Source organism: Canis lupus, chromosome 4, assembly GCF_011100685.1.
Source record: "Canis lupus familiaris isolate Mischka breed German Shepherd chromosome 4, alternate assembly UU_Cfam_GSD_1.0, whole genome shotgun sequence".
NCBI classification, from domain to species: Eukaryota; Metazoa; Chordata; class Mammalia; order Carnivora; family Canidae; genus Canis; species Canis lupus.
In genome coordinates this window covers 26,114,826-26,136,091 of record NC_049225.1, presented here as the reverse complement: position 1 = coordinate 26,136,091, position 21,266 = coordinate 26,114,826, and the positions used below count along the sequence as shown (strand labels likewise).

Below are 21,266 nucleotides of genomic sequence, written 5' to 3'. Positions count from 1 at the left end.
TTCCACTAAGTCTCATATTCTCTTTTGAACATATTACAATTAGCTTTTCTCTTATTAACTCTTGTGAAGGTCACATGTTGCTAAATCCAGTGGTCAATTATTCGCATTTTACTTGATCCCTCAGCAGCACTTGACACAGCTAATTATTAATTATTTCTACCCTCTTATAATACTTTTTTTTTTTTTTTTTGCTTGCAGGATACTACTTTCTTTCTCCTTACTTCTGGACTTACACGATCATGTTCTTGGGCTCCACCTTCAATCTTTTTCCCTTTCAAAACTCATTCTCTAGAAGACCTTATTTCACATCGTGGCTTTACCTATTCTGGCAACTTCCAAATTTCAGCTTACATCTTTCTGAACTCCAACTTATCTTTCAATTTCTTTTGTGACATTTGATTTAGTTAAAAGGTATCTCAAATTTGACATGTCCAAAACCAAACCCTTATTTTCCTCTCCAAGTCAGCTCCTTCCACAGTCTTCCCATCTCTATAAAGGGCAACTCCATCTTTCCAGGTGCTCAGGTTAAAAACCTTAGACTAATACTTGACTTTTCTTTTTCTTACACCTTATATGCAAATCTATCAGCAAGTCTTGTTGTCTGTGCTTTCTGAATATATGCATAGAACTTGACTCTTGGGATCCCTGGGTGGCGCAGCGGTTTAGCGCCTGCCTTTGGCCCAGGGCGCGATCCTGGAGACCCGGGATCGAATCCCACGTCGGGCTCCCGGTGCATGGAGCCTGCTTCTCCCTCTGCCTGTGTCTCTGCCTCTCTCTCTCTCTGTGTGACTATCATTTAAAAAAAAAAAAAAAAAAAAAAAAAGGACTTGACTCTTTCACATCATCTCTCCCACTACTCTTCATATAATTCACCTTATTTCTGTCTAGATGACTTCAATAATTCAATCCCTTCTTTCCCCACACCACATCCACACCCAGGCTATTCTCAACACAACTAGAGTTACCTTTTAAAATGAAGTTAGATTACTTTACCCTTCTCCTAAATACTTTGCAAAGGCTTCCCTTTTCGTTCAGAATGAAAGCTAAAGTCCATAGAATGGTCTACAAGTCACTATACTATCTGAATTCCTGTCTCCTCTCAGACTTCATCTCCAACTGGTCTCCCCATCTCTCACTTGCTGTTTCTTGAACATGGTAAGTATACTACCAATTCAGGATTTTTTCCACCTTACTGTTTCCTCTGCCTAGAATATTTTTTCCTCAGATATCCACATGCTTTCTTCCTTACTTCCTTAAGTTCTTCTGTTGGGGAGGAGATAAAGGGATCTAATAGTTTCTTAAACATTAGTTTTCACTTGATTCTTCTTATTTTAGCACCATCCTTTCACCTGCAGTATCCAGAGCTTTGAGAAATCTGCAACATAGACTGGGCTCAGTTTCCCTAACTGCTGTTTTATAATTGAGTTATTTTAGGTCTGTTAGTTGTCACTCATTCATCTACTTTTAAACTTCCAGAAATGTATGGCTGCTTTCTCCTCTCTGATCTGCTCCATCCTGGAGGATAGGCTTACAACTTAAACAAACAGAAATCTCTTTACCATACTTTTTGTCAGGGTTTGAGGAACAAAATGTTATATATATATGTCATTCTGCCATCTTAACACACATACTTTAATCCATTTCATTTTAAAAAACATATACAAATAAAATAAAATAAAATAAAATAAAATAAAATAAAAAACATATACAATAGGACACTTTCAGAAGCGTAAAATATTTTATAAAAACAAATCTCTACAAACTTTAAAAGCTTAAAAATTACCAAAATAAAAACTAAGAGTTTTGAATTTCATTCTATTCCTATTTTTCATATGCATATACTATATTCTTTTTAATGTATTCTGCATTTCATAACAACAAGAAGATACAATCAATAATTCAGTGTGTACTATTTTTGATAATTCCAATTGATTTGGTGATATAGGAGCCCTCCCCACATTTTTGGAAAAGCTGAACCCCGTTCCTCATTAAAAAAGGTAACCAAATTCCGTTTATTATAGACAACATTCCAGGAAAACCTTTTATAACCTGAAATGCTCAAGGAGCTATAATACAGCTATAAAAAAATAAACTAAGCAGTAGCCTTTCCCACTCATCTAGGCTTAAGGTTTAAATTACAAATTTTAAATTTGTTAAATTACAAAAAGGCAACTTCAAAGCATTCCTTCATATATTACCAGATAAAGTAAACGGAAAGTATGTGTAAACCAAAATAATAAACAATATAATTGTCATAAATACATTATCATTGTTGCTGTTATAGCAAGTTTCTACAAACTTGGCAGGCAACTAGAAACAAAACTTACCTGTCTAAGAAGATATCTGGGAGTGGTGGGTAGGTCTGCATATCAGGCACTCTCTCATGGACTATTACCATAATGAAAGATGTAAACCCAAATACTATAAAAACATATATACAACTCAATATGGTCTTCCAGTACTCTGGGTCCAATCTTCGAATAGAATGTTTGTTTTTACCATTCATGTACTGGTATTGATCAGAATTCAAATCAGTGATGGGTCCATCACAGTCATGTGAAGGCTCCCCATTACAGAGCCACTCTGTGCTCTGAAGAGCACTGATGAAAGGTGCCATGGAACCCATGGGACTGTCACTGTTGTATCCCATCTCTTCTAAAACATCAATATGTATTTTCTGCAATTTTCGGACTGAGAGCATTAACCTTTTAATGTCCCCTAAGATTTTGATTTCCAGAGGAGGAGACCGGAGATCATATTCAGTCAAAGTTAGTAATGTGATTCCATCAAGTCGGTGCTTATTACATAAAACGTCCACATATTCAAAAAAGCCTTCATCCTTCAGCCAAACAGCTACATGCTTGGTAGTCCAGCGACGAATGCAGAGGTGATTAGGAACAGCCATTTCTTCCTCCACTGCCTGTCCAGGGAAAACAAAACAAAAACTTCAGTGTGTCCTAAGAACTCCTTTAAGAACAAATATATGTAAACATATCAGAAAAAATAATTTATCTACATTGATCTATTGGCTTCTAGAAGAAAGTAAAAAGAACAAAAATTACTCAATGATGATTGGTTTTCAGTAATTAATATTCTAATAATTGTAAGCATATAACCCCAACAGCGGAAGGAAGGCTAATGACTAAACATTTTTATAAAAAATTACTCTGTAAACGGCTTTTCCATACCATAGCAACCACAAATTAGAAAAAGCCTAGTGTTGAGGGGATCCCTGGGTGGCTCAGTGGTTTAGCGCCTGCCTTCAGCCCAAGGCGTGATCCTGGAGTCTCAGGATCGAGTCCCACGTCAGGCTCCCTGTATGGAGCCTGCTTCTCCCTCTGCCTGTGTCTCTGCCTCTCTCTCTCTCTCATGAATAAATAAATAAAATCTTAAAAAAAAGAAAAAGCCTAGTGTTGAGAATTGAGAAAAATCCCATTTTAATGTTTTCATAAAATGAGATATTACAGATATGCGATACAAATTTCAGAAATCTTCATGTTTGATGGAAAAATTATCTCCCACTCCTCCAAAATGAGAAAACAAAAACAAAAACAAAAAATGTCACAAAAGCAGATAGATAACTAGTTTTAGGAAACCCCTTAAATATATTTCTATCCACTAAACAAATGATTTCTACAACACAAAGCCTGTAAACTAGATATACATATCTATAAATATCTTAATAGCTCAGTTCTTTCTATACTTTGAATATACCATTATAGAACTGAATAATCAATTTCTTCTTAAACTACCACTGAGAATTCAGTGGTAAAATTTTCAAAAGAAAACTGTCATTTCGACATACTCATATATTTGAGGACCCAAACTTTGTATTGTGATTATAAAAGGCCAATAATGTACTGTTTCAAAAAAGTACTAATAATTTTTACTACTTTGATCCACATAGTTCTGTTTATGTTTCTTTTTCCATTTTAAAAGTTTTAGCAACTTGGGCCTCTATCAAGTTTATGAGATACACAGGAGACAAAGGCCTACATTTAAAAAAAACAAAAACAACAACAACAAAAAAACCTATTTCCCTAAAGTACTTTTCTCAATTACTAAAGCATGTGGGTTTTCTGACATTTTCCAGATTTCTAAACATCATATTTCCTTCTGAGATGATTTTTTAAATACACAGTAAGCAAACTTTAAAGCATAAAAACAACAACAATAAAGAATGATACAAGAAATACCCATGTGCTCACTACCCAGCTTGAAAAAATATAAAATAATTCCAATACAGATGTACTATTTCCTAATCTGGTTATTAGTCATACAGGTATGTTCACTTTGTAAAAATTAAAGAAACTATATACTTACAATCTACACTTTTCTCTAAATAAGTTAAACTATATTTTAAAAGTTTGCTTTAAAAAGCCAAAAACAAAACATCAATACAAGTGAATACCACTCTCTGATATCGTCCCCACCTCCTCTTCCCAGATGAAATAATTCTTGATTTTTAGTGTTTATCATTTCCTTTAACATGCATATTTGGCTATGAAAAATCTATGCTTACTTATGCTGAGAAAAGTAAAAAAACAAAACAAAACAAAAAAACAGCTACTCTTCTACATTCTTCCCATATCCACACAAACTCTTTCCATGAAGATTCATAATCACTTGAAAAACGCAGATACTTAACTACATGAGTACCACTTACACCATCAGAAATATTCAGCCAGCAAGAAACACTGACTAAATATTTCTTAATTACTAAAGAGCAATCCTAGTTCTTGGAAGCCTTAAATCATATTTTGTTTCCAAACAGAGTTTTCATATTATCAATCCACAACAGCTTTTCAGTCTTAGGAAATTAGTAACACATCCAACTATAAGGATCTGTATGTTTTAAAAGGCTAATTCTTATATGCTATAGAACTACAAAAAGCTTTTATTCAGCTCTTTTTAGCTACACTGCCATCCCCAAGGCCATGGAATTACACATTTTATGCAGTTTAACATTGAATTTTATACACACTAATGCGTATCATTTTACATATATACTAAATTCCATTAAAATATGATTTTGCTATGTTTTATTTCATACATATATACTCAGATGTTTCATCCCACTCACTACATACATGTGTTTTCCCCAAGATATGCTCTGAATACATTACTTTATCTTTGAATATCCAATAAGCACATGCTACAAACTCTGCAGCAGTTACAATATGTAAATTTGGGAAGCTCATCTCACACAAAAAGGCCAGATTTCTTCTGCTGCCTTTCTCTGTTCTCAAATAGCTTACCACCAACGGATTCCAAGTCACTCCCATCCTTGTAGCATTATCCTCCAGTATGTCTCATACACTGCTGAAAATGATCTTCTCTTTCATGCCTCGCTGCCACTGCTGTCTTATATCACCAGTTCTCTATATCCTCAATCAGGCTAACAAATAGGCTTTGAAGCTGGTGTTTTAGCTGCTAGAAAATATGAGTTACACAAGGAAGCCTTCTGGAAGTCTTTGAGGCTGCTGTGGTAATGCCCTAAGAACATGACACACTCAACTGATGTGCTTCATCAGGTCAGGACATGTCCTTTAATTGTATGCTACTGCATATAGTTAGAGACTATATTTAGCTAACCCTGTGAAAACCTGCACTAAAGAGGTATATTAAAAAGATGATAAAAGGCTTTAGCGTCAATTTAATATTTATGTTGTGCCATAGAAACTACATGAAACAGGAGACTTTGAACAAACCTATGACAGCTTAAGTTTCACACAAATCCAAAAAATGAAGAAATAGGTTAGTAGTTAAATTTTTAAGAATACTTTCAGCTTTCAGGTTTTTTGTTATTGTTTTTTGAGGAGGGGACGGGCAGAAGGAGAGCAAAGAGAATTTCAAGCTAGCTCCACATCCTGTGTAGAGCCCAATGAAGGACCCTATCTCATGACCCAAGCCAAAAATGAAGAGCCAGAGCTTAATGGACTGAGCCACCCAGGTGCCCCAGAACATTTTCAGCTTTAATCAATAATTATTATGAATCAATTATCAGTTAAAGGGACTCTTTCTGTTCAAGATATAAGAGGGACAAAATTACCCTTCAACCTCAAATAACTAAATAATAAACAAAATATATGGTGGGAGAAACACCAGCTTCAAGACATTCGGCACTGGGGGGATCCCTGGGTGGCTCAGCGGTTTAGCACCTGCCTTTGGCCCAGGGCGCGATCCTGGAGTCCTGGGATCAAGTCCCACGTCAGGCTCCTGGCATGGAGCCTGCTTCTCCCTCCTCCTGTGTCTCTGCCTCTCTCTTTATCATAAATAAATCTTAAAAAAAAAAAAAAAAAAAGACATTGGGCACTGGACAAAAAAGATTGCTAAGAGACGGGAAACAAAGTGAACTCTATTGCCCCAGCTTACTGCCTTGAGAGTTTCCAAGTCATGCGTGGCACAAGACACAAAATGGGTGAGGCCTGGCAGACGTGCTGAGTTGAGAAGATGGAGCTGAGAGTCTGGGGAGATCCAGGTGGCTAGTGTTCATGAAATAGAATACTGGAGAGGAGAAAGATGCACAGAACTAGTTATGGACTGAATGTTTGTGTCTCCTTAAAATTCGAATGTTGAAATCCTAGGCTACAAGTAGGAGGTGATCAAGTCATGAGGGCAGAACTCCCATAAATGGGGGTTTAGTTCCCTTATGAGAGATATCCTAGGGAGTTTTATCACCCTTCCACCATCTAAAGACATAGCTAGAATATGACTACGAAGAAGGAGGCAGGTCCTCACCAGACACCAAATCTACTGGGCTTTGATCTTGGACACTACAGCCTCCAGAACTGTGAGAAATAAGCGTATTTTGTTTAAGCCACTCAGTCTACAGTATTTTTGTTATAATAAGCCAAAAGGACTAAGACAAAACCCGAGAGATCTGCAGAGACTCTCCCTTGAATATGCAGCTGAATACTGATCACATATACATGAGGAAACAAAACAGGACAGAAAAAAAGAACCACCCAGTATATATACAAGACCAATAAAAGTTTCTACCCCAAAGACTGAAAAAAAAAAAAAAATCTCACAATTCATGGGGCATTGGCGTAAAGTGCACAGGAAAATCTTGCTACAGTAGTGGGGCAAAATTAATCCTAAAGCAGCAGTCATTCAACTTGGGGTAATTTGCTAAGGGAAGGGACCTGTAAATAGGAATTACCATACAATAAATAAGGGACCTGTAAATAGGAATTACCATACATTATTTTCTACTGCTATGTAGTAAATTACCTTAAACTTAGTGGCCATCCACATTTCTTGTACGTGGCCTCTTCTTATTCTGATAACCAGTAGCTTCTCCTATGTTGAATTCCCCTTGTGCCTGGAATCTCTCCAGGAAAAACATATTCCTTCTTAAGGGCTGGCCTGATGAAGTCAGGTCCACCAAGAATAATCTCTGTTTCTTAGTCAACTGTGTTATATAACATAATCTAATTACAGCACTGATAGCCCATCAGTTTACAGGTCCCGTTCATTATTATACAACAGTCATTGGAGGTCATTTTAAAATTTTGTCTATCATACTACCCTAAATCAAGACAAAGTGGTAGTGGCAAAAAGATAAACAAATGGAAAAGAATGGGGAATTTGGAAACAGACTTACATAAAAAGATAACTAATTTCCTACAAATGTACAAAGACAATGAAGGGTAGTCTTCATCAAATAGTATTGGAAAAAATGGATATCCATATGCAAGAAAAATCAATCCATATCTCTCACCACATATAAAAAGTAACCCTAAATGGATCTATAAACCAAATCTAAAAATCCAACATTAGAAAACATCTAGAAGAAAACATAAGAGAAAATCTTTCTGATCTTAGGTTAGGTCAAGATTTCTTAGCTATGATACTATAAAAGAATAAGTTGATAAACTGTACTTCATTTGTCTAGGCAGGAGACTGAAGGCCTTTTATGGTTTTTAGTCTGCAAATTTCTGCACTGTTTGAATCTTTTATAGCAATGTAGTTCTATAATACAAAAAGAAAATACATAAAAGCAATATATATTCATTGAAAAACTTTTTTTTTTATTTCTTTTAAGATTTTATTTATTTATTTAATTTTTTTTTTTTTTTTTTTTTAGATTTTATTTATTTTTTCATGAGAGACACAAAGAGAGGCAATGACATAGGCAGAGGGAGAACCAGGCTCCCCACAGGGAGCCCAATGTGGGACTCGATCCCCGAACTGGGATCACGCTCTGAGCTAAAGGCAGACACTCAACCGCTGAGCCACCCAGGCATCCCCATTAAAGAACATTTAAAATGTAACTTTAGGGCAGCCCCAGTGGCTTAGTGGTTTAGCGCCGCCTTCAGCCCAGGGCATGATCCTGGAGACGCCAGATCGAGTCCCACGTCAGGCTCCCTGCATGGAGCCTGCTTCTTCCTCTGCCTGTTTCTCTCTCTCTCCGTCTCAAATAAATAAATAAATAAATAAATAAATAAATAAATAAATAAATAAATAAAACTTTAAAATTACCTTTGAGAAGTATTATTTATGATTTGTTATAGATCTCTTTCACACAGAATTTCCTATAAAGAGAAATCATACCACAAATAATTCTGCTTCATTTTACTTAGCATTATTATAAAAATTCTATCTAATGTTATTAAATTATCTTTTGAAAAGGACATTTCATTCTATGGCTATACAATAGTTTGTCCATCTCTCCATTGTTGGCAATTGTTCACAATTTTATTACTATTACAAACAGGACTGCTGAGTCTTACATTAAATTTCTAGGACTGGAATAACTGTTATCAAAAAATCTGAAGTGTTGGGATCCCTGGGTGGCGCAGCGGTTTGGCGCCTGCCTTTGGCCCAGGGCGCGATTCTGGAGACCTGGGATCAAATCCCACATCGGGCTCCCGGTGCATGGAGCCTGCTTCTCCCTCTGCCTATGTCTCTGCCTCTCTCTCTCTCTCTCTCTGTGACTATTTTAAATTAAAAAAAAAAAAAAAAAATCTGAAGTGTTAAAAAAAATCTAAGCGTTCACATACTAATGTCATTAAAGCTTGATTCACATTAAAAAGCACTGCGTGCAAAGCTTGTACTTATCTAAAATGTAATTAGTATGTATAAAGGAAACATTTCAATTTGAGATAAAACTTTAAAGTTTATTCTGAAATCATGAGCTATTAAGAAATTAATTATCAAAGTGCTTTATCATCAAGGCACGGAGAGAATAAATAGTCCACTCCTGCAGAATCTCACTATCAATAAGCATTAGTCAAACAGTTCCAAGTCCTAGATGACAGATAAACAAAAGGAGCTGACTGTTCTGTACAGAGTGGAACAAAAGCTATCTTACGGGTGGCTCTGGTTAGAAATTTTTGAAACCTATTAAAAAAAAGTAATTTTCAGCCCAACTCTTTTATTTATTAGCATGTTTATTTCTTTTCTCTCTGAATTTAGTTTGTACTAATTAGAAATTTCACCAGCCTGAGAGCAAAAGGGCTTAGTGCATTTTCTATAATGACCTTATCGCCATACTTAATAAAATGAGGGACGCCTGGATAGCTCAGTGGTTGGGCGCTTGCCTTTGGCTTAGGTTGTGATCCTGGGATCCAGGATTGAGTCTCGTATCGGGCTCCCGGCATGGAGCCTGCTCCACTCTCTGTCTGTGTCTCTGCCTCTCTCTCTGTGTCTCTCATGAATGAATAAATAAATCTTTAAAAAAAATGAAAAAAGCTCATCATAAGAACTTTAAATCTGGTATTTTTCTTAACAGTAGTGTAGCTATTCTTTTATTAATATGCCTTTAATGCATTCCATTAGAGTGACCCAAGTCTCTTCGCAAAAATATAAATAAACCAGGTATGTTCTACTATATTAAAATTAAAATACGTATGTTAGTTCTGACAAACTGAGTACAACCAGTCCAAAATAGCAAAAGGAGATAATGAATATCAATAAACTTCTTCCCCGACTCCTCCTTGTTGAAGCTATTTGTTGTGCTCCACCCTACCTCTGTATCACCAGCTGCAGGACAATCTGGCCACCACTGAGAACAATTTAACTAAAAGGAACATTACCTTCTGTGAATCACCAGTGACTCAATATCCGTGACAAATATGATGAATTTGCCGCTCAGTATCTTTTCCAATTTCCTTCTCGTTGTTTTCTGCTACTACAGAGGTTGAAAAGCTAAAAATTATTCCCCAGAATCCCTTGCAACTAGTGTTCTAAACGTGAGTAGAAGCTCTGACATTAGATACAGAAGGCAGAAAGTAGGAGTCATTTTCCTTAAAGTTTTGGCTATTTACAAGACAGACCGTGTAAATATTGGTTTTGTGTGTGTGTGCACATAATTCTCCAGTTTTCATTAACTATTGGGTGTAAGGAAGCAGCTTTAGTTGTGGAGCAGCAATACTGGCTTTCCAACACCTGCATCAGATATGATGCTATGTTCTTTGTTTTGTGTTTGCTACGTACATTCACATGGATGCACAACCATCACCACCATCCACTTCCAGAACTTTTTCATCATCCTAAATGAAAATTTTGTATCCATTAAATAACCCATTATCTCCTCTTTCCTCACCCTGCAACAACCACAAGCCTACTTTCTGTCTCTATAAATCTGATTATACTAGGTACCTCATATAAGTGGAATCATACATATTTGTCTTTTTGTCTGCTTTTTTTCCTTAGCATAATGTCTTCAAGATTCCCATGTTGTAGCATGTGACAGAATTTCCTTCCTTTTTGAGGTTGAATAGTATTTCATTGTATGCATAGATCACATGTTCTTTATCCATGCATTCTTCAATAGACATGGGTTGCTTTCAACTTTTGGCTACTGCAAATAATGGTTCTATAAACATGAGAGTACAAATACCTGCTCAAGTCCTGTTTTGCTTCTTTTAGGTATATACCCAGAAGTATAACTGCCGGGTCATTTGGTAATTCTGCTTACTTTTTTCAGAAATCACCATACCATTTTTCAAAGAATCTGTATCATTTTACATTTCTACCAGCAATGTACAAGTATTCCAATTTTCTATATTCTCACCAACACTTGCTATTTTGTTTCTTTTCTAACAACAGTCATCCTAATGGATATAAAGTGATATCTCATTACGGTTTTTATTTGATTTCCATAATGATTAGTGATGTTGAGCATCTTTTTATGTGCTTACTAAACATCTGTAATCTTCTTTAGAGAAATGTCTATCCAAGTCCTTTGCCCATTTTTGAATTGAGTTGTCTGTTTTTGTTGTTGGTGAAGTGGTATGTTCTTAAAACTAACAGTTCCAAGCTGGCCTCCTAATTCTAAACCTTTGCTGATTATGGCAAAGGTAGCACTTTTGGCACACCATTTCAAATCTTATTATAGAAGTCATTCCTAGCAACCCAGCCCAGAGCCTAGGAGTTTCTATCTCTTGCAACTGAACCCTAACTGAATATACCAGTATGGGCCCTTCAGTCTTCCAAGTTATCATCCTTCAAAGCAAGTGAAGTACCCAAGGTTTCAACCTCTCTCATAAGTTCCACATTTTAGTTCAATTCTAGGTAAGGCAAGTAAATTTATGCTATTTCCTTCAATGTCCTGGGAAACTAATTAAGCAGGATATGGTTTCATCTGCTCTTTTCATTATATGCATATAATCTTGCATTATCTTTGGAATGAATGACACGTTTTATTTCAGTAAGCTGTATGATTTATCTCTCAATCAAGCACATTGTGCCAGTGGAAAAAGACTAAACAATAAAATGTCCTGTTAATAATATAAACACAACAAAGGCTCTCATCTGGCCATTTCATCTATTAAGTAGGTTCAACTCTATCAAGAATAAGAAAGTAGGATCCCTGGGTGGCGCAGCGGTTTAGCGCCTGCCTTTGGCCCAGGGCACGATCCTGGAGACCCGGGATCGAATCCCACGTCGGGCTCCCGGTGCATGGAGCCTGCTTCTCCATCTGCCCATGTCTCTGCCTCTCTCTCTCTCTCTCTCTCTCTGTGACTATCATAAATAAATAAAAATAAAAAATAAAAAATAAAAAAAAAGAATAAGAAAGTAGACAAGTGTCCTATGGCTTCCGGCCAGCCTCAGGTCTCCCAGGAGCATGGGGAAAATGAAGGGGGTGTGGGCCCAGTTGCACCAGACTACCCATGGTGGGGTGGGAGCGTGGAATAAAGTAGACAAATGGCACACTACAAATTAAAGAAAGGGGAGATACAGCTCATGCTCTCTGTCACTAGCAGGGAGCCTGCTTCTCTCTCTCTCTCTCTCTCTCTCTCCCTTTACCCCTCCCCCTGCTCATACTTTCTCTCTCTTTAATAAATAAAATTTTTAATAAATAAATGTGCAAAAAATGAAGTAGCAATCAAAATAATAACCTAATGCCCCAATGCCCTTTAAACAGGATTATTAGAAACAAAACAAAAACCTCTCCCTTTACACTAGTTATTTCATTAAGAGTATACTCTTGGGGTGCCTGGCTGGCTCAGTCAGTGGAGGATGTGACTCTTGATCTTGGAGTTGTGAATTTGAGCCCCATGTTTGGTGTAGAGGTTGCTTAAAAATAAGATCTTAATTCTTCAGGCCTTCAGACAGTTTTACATCAACAAATTCAGAATGTCTAAATGCCAAGAGATAACCCCTGGTTACTAATTTGATAAATTCATAAGGAATCAGGATCTGGTAACCAGCCTCAAAGATTCAAAACTTGATCTTGTCATTACCCCAGAGTTGATCAAACCAAGGGAGACTAACAGCAATCTAGAAGGTACTGATAGATAAACTAGAATGCTACTTCAGTGTCTAGAAGGAATACTCAAGAATCTTGTTCCAGGCAGACTCTTTCAAAACTTTGAAGTCTTAGGAAGCTGATTGATTGACTGATATTTATTTTTATTCATGAGAGACACAGAGAGAGAGAGAGAGAGAGAGAGCTGATTTAATTAAGCTAATTTAATAATCAGAATGTTACTTATAGAATAAGCAATCAAGCAAAGAAAAGCAGATGATTTTAAGCAAAATTTAATCCAGATTCTTTTGAGACTTAATGTAAAATGTCTGTGCCTCAAAGAGTATCTGTCTAGAAAAAGTTGTTCCTATCTCCCAGTTTCTCTATCTCCTGCACAAAGAGGGATATAAAAAAAGCCTTTGACTTCTCCTTTGCCTATGCTCCAAGGAATTTATATATACAATGCTTTTCAACTTGGCTACATATTAGAATAACATGAAGTTTAAAAACATGCCTGTTTCACTGCCCATGCCCACTCCAAGACAACTGGATCACAATCCCTGCCTGGATAGAAGTTTGACATCTGCATTTTTAAAAAGCCTCTCAACTGATTCTGAAGCATGGTGTTAGACCATCCAGTCTAATTCTGCTTGTTCTTCTATTTCTGGTTTGGCTAACATTTAATCTATTTTCTTTCTTTTCTTTTTTTTTTTTTACATTTAATCTTTCAAGTCCTTTCATAGACATCTTATTTCATCCATTATGTGTTGATTTTGTGTTGAGTAGCTGTCTCTCTTATAATCTACATGATACACCTGAATGAAACAGTGAAACATATACATAAAACAGTAAAGTATCACATTCTAGGGATGACTGCTCACAATATTAAGAAAAATTGCAGTTATTTCACATTAAAAATATTTCTTTAGAGTCTGTTTATAATACTGAAAACTAATACCCAGAAAACAGAGAATTTTTATTTTTTAAAAGACTTATTTATTTGAGAGAGAGAAAGAGAGAAAAAGAACAAGTGGAAGAGGGGCAGAGGGAGAGAATCTTTAAGCAAACTCCCAGCTGAGCAGAGAGCCCATTAGATCATGACCTGAATGGAAATTAAGAATCAGATGCTTAACCACTGAACCACCCAGACACCCTGAGAATTTTTATTATTTTAAATAACCGATCAAATTTATCCACAATTTATGTTTCTGATAACTAGAATAAGGAAATAAGTCTTCAAAATATATTAAGAATGGTAAAAAAAAAAATCTATAATAAACATTTTTAAATTTAAACCCTGGCAGGATTTAAGAGCTTTATTTTTAACCCATCCTTTAACTTTAAGGAAAAACAGTATGATATGGTGAAGAGCAGTGAATTGGTTGTCAAAATTCTTGGAGCTTAGTTTCAATAATATTAACTCCGTAGATGACTTAAAACAGTCTAAACTTTTTTGCATCTAGATACCTTATCTGTAAAATGAGGTAGGAAAGAGTGAGTTAATAGAAGGAAACTAACATTTATGAACATCTATTATATGTCAGACACCATCCAGGGTGATTTCACTTAATAATAATAACATTAATAATAATAGCAATAATAATTCCTGCTTGATCTTTGCCTAGTTGCTTTAGGGACTCTGCCTGGCTGAACCTGTTTCATCTTTTATTAAGATTTTATTTTTAAGTAATCTTTATATCCCAACTCACACACTCTAAATTCTGAACTGTGTTCAGTGCATTTTCAGGAAGTAACAAGAGGCAATAGCTAGATTAGCTAACATCTTAAGACATTTAAGCAGTGCCAGGAAGTGTTCTAAGTGTTTTACTTGTATGCTCAAATTCTCACAACCATATAAAGTAGGAATTAGTATCTTCCTCATTTTACAGATGAGATAACTGAGACAGATGGATTAAATAACTTACCAAGATAAATGTGTACCAGTAATTAGTACAGACAAGTTTTCAACCCAGGCAATCTCATTTCAAAGTCCATGTTCTTACTACACCAAACCATCTCATGTAAGCTGAAGGCTCTTGTAATTCTATAGGGATTGAATCTCATAAATACTAAACATTTTCTAGTTTTCAGCAGAGGAATTTATCAAAGGTCTTCAGTTACATAAAGATTACATAAATGAGACTGCCTAATGATGAAAGCTTTTGCATCACAAATTTTACACTACTGTTCAGTCTCAAACATTTACTGTCTGCTATATACAGATGTCAGGTAATAAGGCACTGAGGATACAGACAGTATTAAAATGCCCTCATGTTGTGTTTGTTCACCTATTAAATATTTATTGTGCACATACCATGTGCAGGGTATTGCACTAGGCAAGTGGCACTTACCTAGATGAATCTGAAACAGATCCTGCCCTCGCTGATTTTAATCTAAAAGGGATATTAAAGAAAGTCATTTTTTTTCAAAAGGTGAAATGAATTACAGCTGTAGTTCTTTATATACACTAGCTCATTTAATTCATAAAACAATACAAACAAAATAGTTTACTTATGAAACATGTTTTAAAAATTAGAAAAGTTAAAGGAGTTGGAAAAGAGAAGTTATTTCCATTTAGTGAGCTCAGAAGAGTTCTTGGAAGTGACATCTGAGCTGAGCCTTTAAGGAGAGCTGAAACTGTGGAGAGAGATGGAGAAATAAAAGTACACTAGTAGAGGAAAACTGCATGAGTGAAGGTACAAAGACAGAAAACAATGGAGAACCATTAGTGTCAATAGGGCATAAGGGAGTATTGAGATATTAAGCTGAAAATATAAATTGGGGCTAGATCATGAAAATCTTTAATTGTCAAGTTCAGGACATTCTACAATGGGGAGCCACTAGAGATTTTTGAACTAGATGACATCATGAGTGTGCTTTAAAGAGAGTAACTGTCAGAAAAATGTAAAACACACTGTGAAGATTGAAGCTAGCATAAAACTATTTAACAGAATGAAGGAAGGAAACGGCTTCTAAAAAACAGATAAGAGATGAAGGAAATACCACAGCAGATGAAAAAATGGCAGTGATTGCACTCTTTCTGACAAATACATTTTTAAAAACAGTATATGTGGACTTCTGTTTGTGGAAAGATGGAGTAGAAATACTTTTTCCTATTACTCCCTGGATGAACCACATACCTGAGAAAGGCCTCATATCTAGAACATATAAAAAATTGCCAAAATTCAACAGTTAAAAAAAAAAAATCCAGTGAAAAAATGGGCAAAAGACATGAATGGTTTGTCATCAAAGAGGATAGATGGGGATCCCTGGATGGTTCAGTGGTTTGGTGCCTGCCTTCGGCCCAGGAAGTGGTCCTGGAGTCCCGGGATCTATTCCCACATTGGGCCCTCTGTGTGGAGCTGCTTCTCTCTCTGCCTGTGTCTCTCATGAATAAATAAATAAAATCTTAAAAAAAAAAAAAAAAAAGAGGATAGATGAATGGCAGAGAAGCACATGAAAAGATGTTCACCATCACTAGCTGCTAGGGAAATGCAAATTAAGACCACGGTGAAGTACTGATAAACACCTGTTGAACAGCTAAAATAAATTGTGCCAATATGGAATGTTGTCAAGGATGCAGAGAAACTAGACCTCTCCCATACTGCTCGGGAAAAGTAAAGTTGTACAGCCATGCTGGATGATAGTTTGGCAATTTCTTTAAAGACAGAGCATACATTTATCATACAACTTAGCAACTGTACTCCTGGGCATTTATCCCAAAGAAATGAAAGCTAAGGTTCACACAAAAACCTGTATATAAATGTCCCTAGCTTCATTACTTTTTACTTTTCATTACCTTTAAAAAAAAAAGAAAAGATTCTATTTATTTATTTGAGAGAGAGGAGAAAGAGAGAGATGAGCAGCAGGAGGGGCAGAGGGAGAAGCAGACTCTCCGCTGAGCAGGGAGCCTAATGTGGGTCTCGATCCCAGGACCCAGAGGTCATGACCTGAGCCAAAGGCAGATGCTTAACCAACTGAGCCACCCAGGCCTCCCCTTAGCTTCATTACTTGTCATAGCCAAAACGTGCATAAAAATAAAATATCTCAAAACATGTGAACAGTTAAACTGTGGTACATCCATACCATGGAATACTACTCAGCAATAAAAATTAATAAACTATGGATATACACACAGTCAACGGGTCTCAAGGGCATTGTGCTAAGTGAAAAAAGTCCATTTCAAATGGTCACATACAATATGACCCCCTTTATAATATCCTCAAAATAATAAAATTATGCAGGTAGAAAACAGATTAGAGGTTGCCAGAAGTTAGAAAGAGTGTGTCAGGGGTGTGGAGGTTACCCCAAGGGAGATCTTTATTGTGATGGAATAATTCTATGTGTTTTAAACATGTTTTTAGGCAAAAAAAAAATCTCTAAATCCAATGTGGGGCTTGAACTCACAGCCCTGAAATCAAGAGTCACATGCTCTTCCAACTGAGCTAGCCAGGTGCCCCTCTGTATTTGGATTGGTGCAATGTTTAAATAAACCTACTCATAATAAAATGATACACAACTATATATGCAGTTTTGAACCAATTCCTGGTCTCGATACTGTACTGTAACTATGTAAAATATAACTAGTGAGGCAACCTGAGTGAAAGGTAAATGGGATCTCTCTGTACAATCTATACAACTTCTTGTGAATCTAATTATTTCAAAATTAAAGTTTAAAAAAATCTTTAAAGGAGCAAAATGTCCTAAAAAATAGTATATGTAGCCCATGTATACATCTTTAAGTAAAACATCAAACTATTAATAGCTACTACTCCAGTGAACTCTTTCACTCTCTACCTTAAATATTTCTAAAATTTCTAAATTTTATACAATAAGTATGAAATACTTGATATTCAAAGGGAAAAGATTCTTTTAAGAAAATGAAAACAATACTTCTTCAATATTTCTTTCTTTCTTTTTTCTCTTTTTTTAAGATTTACTTATTTATTCATGATAGACACAGAGAGAGACAGAGACACAGGCAGAGACACACAGGCAGAGGGAGAAGCAGGCTCCACAGTGAGAGCCCGATGCGGGACTTGATCCCAGGACTCCAGGATCGCGCCCTGGGCCAAAGGCAGGCGCCCAACCGCTGAGCCACCCAGGGATCCCCCTGAAAACAATATTTCTTACTACTTAAAGCACATCACACAAATGTGAATAGAAGATTAAGAAAATCAACTAAATTCAACTATTAACCCTGTATGCATATACACACTAAATAAAAGATAATAGTGAGGCAACTAACAAGACCGAGAAGTCCAAAAGAACATCTGATTATAGATCCAGCCCTATCATCCATTAACAGTGTGACCTAACCTTTATACTGTAAGAGACCAAAAGATTACAAACAGAAACTAATCAGAAATATTAAATACATAATGTTTTGTAAATCAGGATGACAGAATTCTTAAAATGGTAGGATTGGGAGTGACCTGAAAGCTGTAGCAGAATTCCTCAACTGACAGCTAAAGAAACAAAGGCTTGAGAGAGAAATAAATTTCAGACAGTTATTCTGCAACAGAATTTGATATTAAACCCATAAAGCGGGATCCCTGGGTGGCGCAGCGGTTTGGCGCCTGTCTTTGGCCCAGGGCGCGATCCTGGTGACCCGGGATAGAATCCCACGTCAGGCTCCCGGTGCTTGGAGCCTGCTTCTCCCTCTGCCTGTGTCTCTGCCTCTCTCTCTCTCTCTATCATAAATAAATAAAAATTAAAAAAAAATAAAATATAATAAAAATAAAAATAAACCCAGAAAGCATAGCAGTTAAGAATGCTGGCTCTGGAATCAAACTGCCTAGATTCAAATTGTGGACTTAGCACTCACAGCTATGTGACCTTGCATTAGTTACTTAACCTTCCTGGGCCTCATTATTTTTATCTGCAAAATGAAGAGAACACTAGTTCTTACTCCACAGGCTTATTGTCTATGGAGATTACGTGGAATAATACATGTAATGCATTTGTAATAATGCTTGGCAATTACAAACTGCTCAGTAAATGTAAGCTACTATTGCTATCATCATCAACTCCTCTTTCTGCTACTGTTGCCCTAGGCCTGAAATTAAATCATTAGGATAGTCATCTATCAATTAATAGTTAAACCCACTCTTAACTCTTGAAATCTTTGTTAATATGAATTATGAGTATTTGAAAACAACTGTAAAATCTTATAAAGGTTTTGCTCAAGTGGAATTACCTTTCAGGAAAGCAACAATGTAATCAAATAACATAAACCAGAAAACAAAATAACAAGTGATTCCAAATCAGAGTAGAATTCAAGTCAAAAGGAGTTCCTCATAAAAAGACTCATTTAATATCAAGCTTAACTAAATAAAAATACTTCAAAAGGAACATACCAACATTAAAAAAAATACATTACAGGTTGATACAATTGATGATTGTTGATTCTACAAGTAGTTCTAGGGGTGCCTGGCTGGTTCGGTCAGTGGAGCATGTGACTCTTAATCTTAGGGTTGGAGGCTTGAGCCCCATGTTGGGTGTAGAGATTACTTAAAAATAAAATCTTAAAAAAAAAAAATGGACTCTAACAATTTGGGAAGAAATTGGGGAAATCAGGATTCTAAAGTGACAGGTACTAGTAACAAATTATCTTGCTGGTTTTAATTATGCAAACACATAAGAGACCAAAATGGTTTCTAATTTATCTTTATGCAATCTTTAGAATACAAAAGATATATCAACAGGGGCACCTGGGTGGCTCAGTCAGTCAAGCATCCAACTCTTGGGTTTTGGCTGCTATTGTGACCTCAGGGTTGTGGGATCAAGCCCCTCACAGGCTCAGTGCTCAGTAGGGAGTCAGCTTGAGATACTCTCCCTCTCTTTTTGCCCCTCTCCCCGTGTGCATGTGCACCTGCTTTCTCTAAAATAAACAAAAAAGTCTTAAAAAAAAAAAAACCTAAAAAACTCACAAAAGATATATCACTAAAATGAAAACTTTACTTTCATACATTTCATAGAACCAGTTCTAGGTTCATATAGTGACAGTGATTTAAATATGCTGGATTTTTCTGGCAGTTTCACTTGATTGTGTATACTCTAAAATACAAGTATAGCCGGAAGTAATTGTCTTCTTTAAAAACTATACATTAAAATGTCTCTTGGGATCCCTGGGTGGTGCAGTGGTTTGGCGCCTGCCTTTGGCCCAGGGCGCGATCCTGGAGACCCGGGATCGAATCCCACGTCGGGCTCCCGGTGCATGGAGCCTGCTTCTCCCTCTGCCTGTCTCTGCCTCTCTTTCTCTCTCTGTGTGACTACCATGAATAAATAAAAAAATAAAAAAATAAAAAATAAAAAATAAAAAATAAAATAAAATAAAATAAAATGTCTCTTAAGGAATTTAGAACAAGTGATGAAACTTGATTCATTTGTGCTATTTTTGAAAGTTATTACTGATTTGGTATGCTGTTAAAATTTTTATTTATTTATTAAAGATTTTTATTTATTTATTTGAGAGAGAGAGAGAGAGGGGGAGGGAAAAGAGCACAAGTAGGAAAAGGGGCAGAGGGACAAGCAGACTCCTCACTGTGAGCATGCAGCCCAATGCAGAGCCCTATTCCGGGACCCTGAAATCATGACCTGAGCTAAAGTCAGTAGCCCAACCGACTGAGCGACCCAGGCACCCCTACAGTAAAATTTTTAAAAATTATAATTTCCAAGTGATGTATAAAATTTAAAATATGGGACACCTGGGTGGCTCAGCAATTGAGCATCTGCCTTAGGCTCAGGGTGTGATCCCACAGTCTGGGATTCGAGTCCCACATCAGGCTCCCTGCATAGATTCTCCCTCTGATCGTTTTTAAAAAAAGATTTATATATTTATTCATGAGAGACAGAGAGAGAGGCAGAGACACAGGCAGAGGGAGAAGCAGGCTCCATACAGGGAGACTGACATGGGACTTGATCCTGGGTCTCCAGGGCCACACCGTGTGGTGAAGGCGGCGCTAAACTGCTGAGCCACCCAGGCTGCCCCTAAATAAATCTTTAAAAAGAAGAAAAAGAAGAAAAAAAACCCCTAAAATATAATATGCATATCCCAAGAGGAAAAAAAGAGGGAATAGATTTTTTATTATTATATAAAGTTAATGTTAATAAATTCCCCTTAAGGCAATCATACATTATAGTTGAGCTCACACTAAAATAAGCTTAAGTCTAATTTCACCAATAAAGCTTACTTATCATGCACACAATAGAGACAAATTATACCCGTTTGTAGATCCATAAACCAGGGCATAAAATTTAATTTTCATCAAAGTAAAAAGCCTAAACTATAATGCAGAGGACAAAGTTTACTTTGGGCTTTTAGCTCTGTAGTCTGTAGTATTCAAGACTACGCAGCTGTTTTTCCTAATCTCATTTTTTTTTTAATTTTTAAAAAGATTTTATTTATTTATTCATAGAGACACAGAGAGAGAAAGAGAGAGAGAGGCAGAGGCACAGGGAGAAGTAGGCTCCATGCAGGGATCCTGACATGGTACTTGATCCAGGGTCCCCAGGATCAAACCCCGGGCTGCAGGTGGCGCTAAACCGCTGTGCCACCGAGGCT

The 21,266-nt window shown here is 36.4% G+C and overlaps 1 protein-coding gene across 4 annotated transcripts in view; it reads right to left on the bottom strand.

The window, feature by feature from the left end:
• SAMD8 (sterile alpha motif domain containing 8) overlaps positions 1–21,266 on the bottom strand; it is a 49,498-nt gene that overhangs the window by 22,642 nt on the left and 5,590 nt on the right. For 2 of the 4 annotated variants that reach the window (XM_038534439.1, XM_038534442.1), the window contains exon 2: positions 2,328–2,920. In XM_038534439.1, the coding sequence (XP_038390367.1) occupies positions 2,328–2,905 (578 nt within the window). In that variant the 5' untranslated portion in view covers positions 2,906–2,920. Of the gene's footprint in view, positions 1–2,327; positions 2,921–8,487; positions 8,541–15,051; positions 15,078–21,266 lie in introns of those variants that run through there. The other 2 variants (XM_038534441.1, XM_038534440.1) reach the window with 2 other exon arrangements.